The sequence below is a fragment of the Quercus suber genome, unplaced genomic scaffold (assembly GCF_002906115.3).
Source record: "Quercus suber isolate HL8 unplaced genomic scaffold, Cork oak 2.0 scaffold_58, whole genome shotgun sequence".
Classification (NCBI taxonomy): Eukaryota; Viridiplantae; Streptophyta; class Magnoliopsida; order Fagales; family Fagaceae; genus Quercus; species Quercus suber.
The window spans coordinates 1,026,852-1,035,717 of NW_027069523.1; the positions used below are offsets into that span (position 1 = coordinate 1,026,852).

Here is an 8,866-nt window from a genome sequence, read left to right on the forward strand (position 1 = left end):
TTTGGTATAATAAGCTGTTATTGGTATGAGCTGTGTTGGCCGATCTTTGGTTTTTCTTCTCATTTTATTTCAAGATTCTATTATTCTTCTTCTTATTTAATTTCAATATTCCATTATTTTATTTATTTTTATTTTTTGCTAGGGATATGTGGCTGCGGTTTACAATTTTGTGAAGGTAAGCAGTTGTGAATTCATTTGGTGGGATTTACAATCTATAATTCTCTCTCCCTTTGGGTTCTTTTTCTTTCAAAACTGAAACCCAATTTCTCTCTCAATTGGTAGAAACTCTTGAAATTGATGGAATGATCCTTTTGTCGACGGATGCTCTATATGGGCAAGCCAAGCTAGACTCGTTAGGAAACGTCAAAACTCAAGATTGGCTTGAACTCGTGACAAACTTAAAAATAGTGTTTGAGCTTAACCTTGTGAGAAATTCAAAAAGTTTGAATTTGGCTTAGCTTGGCTTGATTAGTTAGTCAAGCCAAGCTCAAGCTTAATATCAAGCTCAAATTTGAGCTCGGGCCAAGCTTTTGAGCTTGACATAAATTAACTAAAAAAAAAATTATATTATTAAATGCTTAAATATCTAAAATTATGAAAAAGGAAAATAGTATACTCATTTTATCTTTCATTTAGTCTTACTTATAATTAGCCATTATTCAAATTAAAATTTTAGATAATTAAATTCATTTATTTATCATTCATTGTCTATAGCTTTAGCAATTGTTCAAAATACAATTTTTACATTCACGAATTAGAAAAATACTTATTTAATAACTATTATATATGAGAAAATACTAACATATTTCATAACTTTATTTTAGATGATAAATAAAGAAGGATCGTATATGGCACAATTAATTAATTAATTAATTAATTAATTTTTGAATATAACTATGGTTTAAAGTGGTTCTTTGTCAGTTTTGAGGGAAAGAAAAAATTAAGCTTATTAAGGTAATAAGTAGTAGTCCAATGTTGGTCATGTCATTATTAAGATATGTGTAATGAGAATATTTCGCTAACACATATAAACTTATAAAATAAGTCTATATTTGAATTGTTTGTATTAAGCCTAATAGCTCTCAAACTTGTTCGTGAACAAATTTTTTTGCTTGGACTCAACTTGTTTATTAAACGATTCTAAAACTAAGATTTAAGCTTGACTTATTTATAAACAAACAAACATGAATAAACTTTTTATCAAACTGAACCTTAGTTATTCATGACTGACTTAGATCATCTATAGCCCTAACTCTATTACACTCGTAGTCTCTAAAGGATGAAATAAGGCCTAACATCAAAAGTTTCTCTCTTAATCAGTAGAAACTCATGAAGTTGATGGAATGATTCTTTTGTTGATGGATGCTCTATCACACTCGTAGTCTTTAAAAGATTAAGGAAGGCCCGACACCAATGGTTTTTTTTTTAACCACGTGCGTTTGCTTGATTTCCGTTAGTCAATATTAAAAAAAGATAATAAAAAAAAATTAAAAATTCAACACAATCTGGAACAGCTTGGAATTGAGAGACTGGAACTGCTGGAATTCGTGAGCATTGGAACGAAACGGAATTTAAATCCTTGGCATAAACGGAAAGGAATCAAATTGGAAACTAAGTACTATATAACGTTAAGGTCCAAATAAAAAATTTTAATCATAGGAGATCAAATCCAATTATCCCAAACTTAGACAGACTTAACCACCATATTAACAAGTTGTAAGATGGACCCAATACAGATAGTCTTTGTTGTCTTTGTTGCTGCTGCTGCATGCCCATGCCTCCCCACTTCTCTTCTTCAGCGTGCCTCGTATTGAACAACTGCAACAGAAAGCACCATGTTAATTCACTGTTCAACGTAACATGCATTGCAAAACCAGATAATTCAACAGGGTTTACATTACAAGAACAAGATTTGCTCCAACAAGATCACAAGAAATAAGAAAACATTAAAATGCACAGCAGAATATCTAACCATATTACATTAGATAGTGGTTTTTTTTTTTTTTAAATTCTCAAAAGACATCTGTTAGTGAAGTCTGTTTGAAAGCACAAGGCTTTCTAAAACTCCAGATAAGAATAAGAATAAAAAAAAAAAAATCTCAAAAGACATCTGTTAGTGAAGTCTGTTTGAAAGCACAGGGGCTTTCTAAAACTCCAGATAAGAATAAGAATAAGGTGAATGGTGAGGTAGTTGGCTCAGTATATCCAAAAAAAGAAGAGCCAAAGAGCTCTGCTTCAACTACACCTTGGAATAAAATTGTTCAAAATCATCGATACCAAAAGGTAGAACTATTAGGAAAAGGGTTAACAGTGAATGTCTAGCATATCATAGCAATCCCAGTTCTTTAGTTCTCTTTTGTTTTTTTTGTTCTCTTCTTTTTCTTCCTTGTAAATTTTAACTTCTTTGTGCTCCTTTTGCATAAAGTAGTTTTTTCAATATAGACACTTCTTACTTGTCAAAAAAAATAAAATACATATCACATGGAAGTTTGCCAATAATTTGCACATCATACACTAGCACTATCCCTCCAGTGCTATCAACCAAATGCAGGCACTGTATATGCAAAACAGAATAACTCATGAAACCAGGATTCGTAAGATTTAAACCAAAGATGTCAAATGAAGACTCTTAGAAACTGAACCAACAATGTTCTATGAGCACATCATATGCTACCAGACATTTAGTGTGAGGTCTGTTTTAGGTCAAGCAATTATTTTGGTCCTTGAACTAAGCATCATAGTTTTTTCTTTGATAAGGAACTATGCATCAAAGTTTATTTCATCCCAAAACTACTTATTATGTCAATTTAGTCCCTGAGATTCTGAAAACAATTCAATATAACTCTCACCCTCACTGGCGAAATTAATTATCAAAATCATATTAAAAAAAAAAAAATCAGTTGATTTCTGAGAGGAAAGTGGGGGCAAGGGTAACAGTAAACCATTTTCATAACTTAGGTACTAAATTGACAAAATTCATAATTCAAGAATGAAAATGGAACCTAACACAGCTCAGAAACCAAAATCATGCCCTTTGTTTTATCTTTTGCTAAACTCCACAAATCAAAATGTCAAACAAATATATATTTTGCAATCGATGCATTTGAGCATTCCTTGAATATTGATTATCAGTGTATTTTACTAGCACTTTCCTTTATAAAGGGGTATGGGCAGATTGCAGCCCCATTGACTGCACTACTAAAAAAGGATTCTTTTTCTTGGAATGAAGAAGCTAATTTAGCTTTTCAACATCTTAAGTCAGCTATGTCCAATCCACCTGTTTTAGCTTTACCAAATTTTGATAAACCCTTTATGGTAGAGTGTGATGCTTTTGGTAGAGGGTTGGGGGCTGTGTTGATGCAGGAGGGCAGGCCTATGGCCTTTCACAGCCAAGCCCTTAGGGGTAGGAATTTGACCTTATCAACTTATGAGAGGGAATTGTTGACTTTGGTTACTGTTGGACACAAGTGAAGGTCATACTTTGTGGGAAGGCCTTTCCTCATGAAGACAGATCAGCAAAGTCTTAAATACCTTTTGGAGCAAAAGATTGGTAATCCAACTCAACAAAAATGGATTACCAAGCTTTTAGGGTATGCTTTTATTGTTGAATACAAGAAAGGAAAGGAGAACATGGTGGCTGATGCTTTGTCCAGGCAGGTTGAGGCTGGTGAAAATCCTTCTCAGGATGGTATATTGTGTATGATTTCCTTTCCAACTCCTGATTGATTAGTCCAACTCAAGGCTAGTTAAGCTGCTGATCCATTTATCCAGAGTATCTTGAAGGCTTTTCAATCAGGGGTGCATGGTCCTAAGGGCTTTACTCTACAGAATGGATTGCTTTTATATAAAGGCAGAATTTATTTGGGTATTTGTGATTCTTTGAAGATAGAATCTTGCAGCAAATTCATGATGGTCCTTTGGGAGGTCATTCAGGCTATCTCAAGAACTTACACAGGGTCTAAAGGGACTTTTATTGGCCCGAGTTAAGAGCTGATGTAAAGAAGTATGTCAGGAAGTGTAACACTTGTCAAAGGCTCAAGCATGAAACCTGCAGTCCAGCTGGTTTGTTAATTGTTACAACCTTTACCTATACCAGAGAAGCCTTGGGTAGCTATGAGCATGGGTTTTATTTAGGGTCTTCTAAAATCTCAGATGAAGGATGTTGTTTTAGTGGTTGTGGAAAGGTTCACTAAGTTTGTTCATTTTGTAGCTTTGTCTCATCCACATACTGCTTCTAATGTAGCAGCCCTTTACATGCAACATGTGTTCAAATAGCATGGTATGCCTACTTCAATTTTCAATGACAGGAACCCTATTTTCACTTCTCATTTTTGGCAAGAGTTGATGAAGCTTCAAGGCATTCAACTGGCCATGTCTTCAGCCTATCACCCTTAGATAGATGGCCAAACTGAGGTTGTGAATAAAAGTCTTGAGTATTACTTGAGGGCTTTTGCAGCTGATAAACCAGCTTCTTGGGTGGAATGGTTACCTCTTGCTGAATTTTGGTTTAACACCAATTTTCATACCTCTCTCAAGCTTACTACATTTGAGGTCTTGTATGGATATCCACCTCCTAGGCTTATGGATTATGTTCCTGGAACAACAAAGGTTGAAAGTGTGGATGCCCATCTAATATCAAGGCAACAATTAACTTCCTTGTTGAGGCATAATCTGGTGGCAGCTCAAGAAAGTATGAAGTTGTATTCTGATAAGCACATAACTGAAAGGAGTTTTGCAGTGGGTGATTAGGTGTTTCTCAGACTCCAGGCTTATAAATCAAAATCCCTAAAGTACCACCAAGTAAATAAATTATCTCCCAAGTATTATGGCCCATTTCAGATTCTGCAGAGGGTTGGTGAGGTGTCCTATAAGTTGATTTACCCCCAGATTCTAAGCTCCAACCTACTTCCCATGTTTCTTGCTTGAAGGCTAAGTTGGGGCAACATGTGGTCTCTGTTCCAACATTCCCACCTACAGATTTAGATGGAGCTGTCACATCATAACTAGCAGTTGTGCTACAAGAAAGAACTCATCAACTTCATAGCAAAACTATCACTCAAGTCTTAATCCAATGGCAGGGGGAAGGTCCTGAAGATGCTACTTGGGAGAGTTTATATATCATGCAGAAAAGATTCCCTCACCTTGTGGGCAAGGTCTTCTAAAGGGAAGGATATTGTTAGGATAACACATTGATACACTTGATTACACATTGATATACATTGATAGCTGGAATATGAGTCTGTTAAAGTTAGGTACATTGACAGTTGGTATAATAAGTTAGTCAATAGCTGTGTGGTAGTTACTGGATGGAGTTAGTTACGGAAGTAAGGTGCTAAGGGAGTAGTACAAGAGGCAACAACTTGTATACACAAGGAATTTAAGCAAATAGATGTATTCTTCAGTGATTCTTTCCTCTGTTCTCTTGAATCTTCTCTCTATTCTTCTTGTTCTTAGGAGGCCCAGCTGACCTTGAATCCTACGCTCTAAATCCCTTTCCCATTCTTTACATTAATCATTTCTAAATATGAAAGTTGGTATACTAGTGAAAACCTCCACATTACAAGACAAGAACTGGAGTATTCTTGGATAATGTAGGCCACCAGAGATACTAACAGACAACATCACATAGTTCTCTTTTACAAAGAGGGGATTAGAATGCAGAAAAAAAAAGAAAAAAGAAAAAGACACTTCTCGCTTCTAGAAAGGAGGTCTCCAAAAAGAAAACAGCATATATTTTAGCATTTAGCCCTGATTCTATTAACAAAAATTAGGGTTTTAAAAAGACACCTACATATTCATTACTTGCTTTTTTAGTCTGTAGAATCTTTCAATCTTGCACTAGTCCTAACTCTGTAGATCTGATCCTGAACACCACTCAATGTCCCCAAAGGTGGAATCTAATATGAACGACTTGGTCTTGCGTTCTTAAAACAATGCACCTGTCTTATGCTCTGCTAATTAACACTAAAAAAATGAAAAACTCAAGTTATTACCCTAGCCAATACCAATTTATAGGAAGCAGCCACCATTCCCACTAAGTCTAAAATAAGGCACATGTCTCCGGATCCCTCTGTCAACTACTTAAAACCCTCAACAACAACAAAAACAAAAAAAGAACAAGCAAGCCTTAGTGCACAAAATTTATGGAGTTGGGGTACAGATTCTCAAGAAACTAGTTAAAATTAACTACATGTATTCTTCTCTGCAGTTCTATTATATCCAGAGTCATACTCTCTCTTAACCTCTATTAACCCATACCCAACAAGTATATAAATCAGCACAACCTTACAGTTTATCAATAAATTCAAACAGTTTATCAAATAAATAAATTTAAACAGAGTAAAAAACACAGTGCAATTAAACGAGACAAAACTAATATTCAATTCAATCATAATTAGAACATAATAGCAAAAATATAATTTAATTTTCATACCCAAAGAAACAAAAAGGTATAATTATTATTAATTATTTATTTAGTTTAAGAAAAAAGAAAAAAGAAAAAGTAGCTTACTGCGGCGAGTGCGCTTCTTGTACAAGATGCGGTAACCGCACTCTCGGCACTGTATCACATCACCTGGCTTCAGAGTGTTCTCCATCCCACAATCTGTAAAACCCATTAATCACTATCAATATTTTGCTTGCTTAAATCATAAGTCTATGTTTGTTTGCCAGGAATACCAAATAATAGTCTATGATACCTCCGCAGATGTAGTTGACTTGTTCCGGTGGAGGATCCATCAAGAAATCTTCTAGGGCTTTTCGGGTTTCTCTCTCTGTCTCTATTCGCCGACCCCAACTGCTATATCATCTATTATGTTTTTCTTTTAAGAAACACAAATATATATAAATTGAGTTTAGTCTTTGTCTTTTTTTTTTAAAGGAAGGCAAAAGGGCTGGTTTTTTTTTTCTTCCTTTTTATTTTTTATTTTTTTATTTTTAAATTGCCATATTTTTTGTATTTCGAATTGATATGTCAAAGGTTTAGGTTATATTTGATAATCGTTTTTGTTTTTTGTTTTCCTAAATTATTTTGAAGAATAAAATCAAAAAATAACTTTTTTATGTTTTTAAAATTAAGTATTGAATTATAAAAAAAAATCAATTAAATTAAATCATTTTTTAAGAAATAAAATGAATATTTATTAGAATGAAGGATTGCTCAAAATGCAAGCGTCCTTAGAGAATTGCAAACGATCACCCATAAGTAAACTTGGAAAACAGATCGGGTTAATCAAGATTGGATTTGATCTGACTAGACTCGAGTTAGAAACGAGTTTAGGTAAATAATGGGTCATTTTAATCAGGTTACCAATCCTATAACTTGGATTTTTAATGTTTGGGTCAACCTAATATGACCTATATTTTTTTCATATGAAAAAATATATATACACATATAAAAGAATGAAACTTAATCTTTGTTGTTTTCAATACAAATAAAAGAATAAATAAGCAAAAATAAATAAAGAATGCATAAAATATTTAAATTCATGTGGTCCAAATTAAATAATACATAGACACTTAATATTATACAATCCAAAGTTATTTACTGATCTTATCTTCACTACAATACAATAGAACATAAAAACAAAATGTGGACCATATCACATTGTTAGCCTCATCAGGTGCACCTATTGTTTGTAAAATATAAATAAAATTAAATTACATACAAGGTTAACTAAATATATAAAGATTTACGGACAAAATTGGGAAATGCCCCATTTGGGTAAAAATAGCAGCATAATGCCCTTTTCTCCAAACTATATAGGGAAATGTCCCTCTTTTGTAACTTGATTTTCTCAAAATCGAGTTATAAAAAAAAAATTTCTAGAGCCCCATAGCGGCGTTTTTAAGGACTTATAGTGACATTTTCAGGATCTATAGTGACGTTTTGTAACTCGATTTTCATAAAATCGAGTTATAGGCAATTTTTTTAATTTTTTTTTACCTATAACTCGATTTCTTATAAATCGAGTTAAAAAACGCCACTATAGGTCCTAAAAACGTCACTATAGGCTCCTAAAAAACGCCGCTATAGGACCTAACTCGATTTTGAGAAAATCGAGTTACAAAAGATAGGCATTTCCCTATATAGTTTGGAGAAAAGGGCATTATGCTGCTATTTTTACCCAAACGGGGCATTTCCCAATTTTGTCCAAAGATTTACAAATAAAACATAATAACATTTTAGGTAAAATAGAAATAAGTAAATAATTAATGTAATCTGCATTACAACATTGGTTGTAAATCCAAATAATGAAAATATTCATACTTAAAAATTACACCTGACGAGTAATTTCATCAATATTTATAACTAGAATACAAATTTTTAATATTACTAGTATACAATGAAAAATGGTCAATAAATAAGTAAAAGTTATATAAAGAAAATTAGATAAATAGAAGTGTAGAGAACTAAAGAAGTGTTTGGTACATGCACTTAAAAACTGAAAACATGTGTGAAAATTCATAGGTGAAAAAATATGTGAAAATATGTATAATATTGTTTAAAAACTGAAAGCATGTATTTGAGTAGGGATACCTAATAGGGCCTAAGTTGTTCTGAAAAGTGAGGGAAAAAAAAGTTCATGTGTTAAAAAATGGGCAACCTGCTGACCCAACTCAGACTTACGTAGGTTCCTTTTAATTAAGATTATATCCAAGGTCAATATGGAATTCGAGACTACGTACTGTCCAAAACCAAAAACAGCTACCTTACCACCTCATAAACCTTTTCAAGTATAGTACAAAAATGTTATCTGTCTCTACTCTTTACAAATAATTAAATTCAATTATGTGATTCCTCGATCAATGTAACCACATAATTGAATAAATTAGAAAATATTAAGTCGGTTAACAATAAGAGAAA

At 33.1% G+C, this 8,866-nt stretch overlaps 1 protein-coding gene across 1 annotated transcript; it reads right to left on the minus strand.

Annotated features, from left to right (window-relative positions):
• Nucleotides 1-1,521: 1,521 nt before the first annotated feature.
• LOC111991900 (DNA-directed RNA polymerases II, IV and V subunit 12) lies at nt 1,522-6,832 on the minus strand. The gene is made up of 3 exons (XM_024023715.2): nt 6,699-6,832; nt 6,512-6,604; nt 1,522-1,818 (listed from the first exon to the last, which is right to left on the minus strand). The coding sequence occupies exons 1-3, from the start codon at nt 6,736-6,738 to the stop codon at nt 1,796-1,798; spliced, it is 156 nt and encodes a 51-aa protein (XP_023879483.1). The 5' UTR covers nt 6,739-6,832; the 3' UTR covers nt 1,522-1,795.
• Between the last annotated feature and the right edge of the window lie 2,034 nt (nt 6,833-8,866).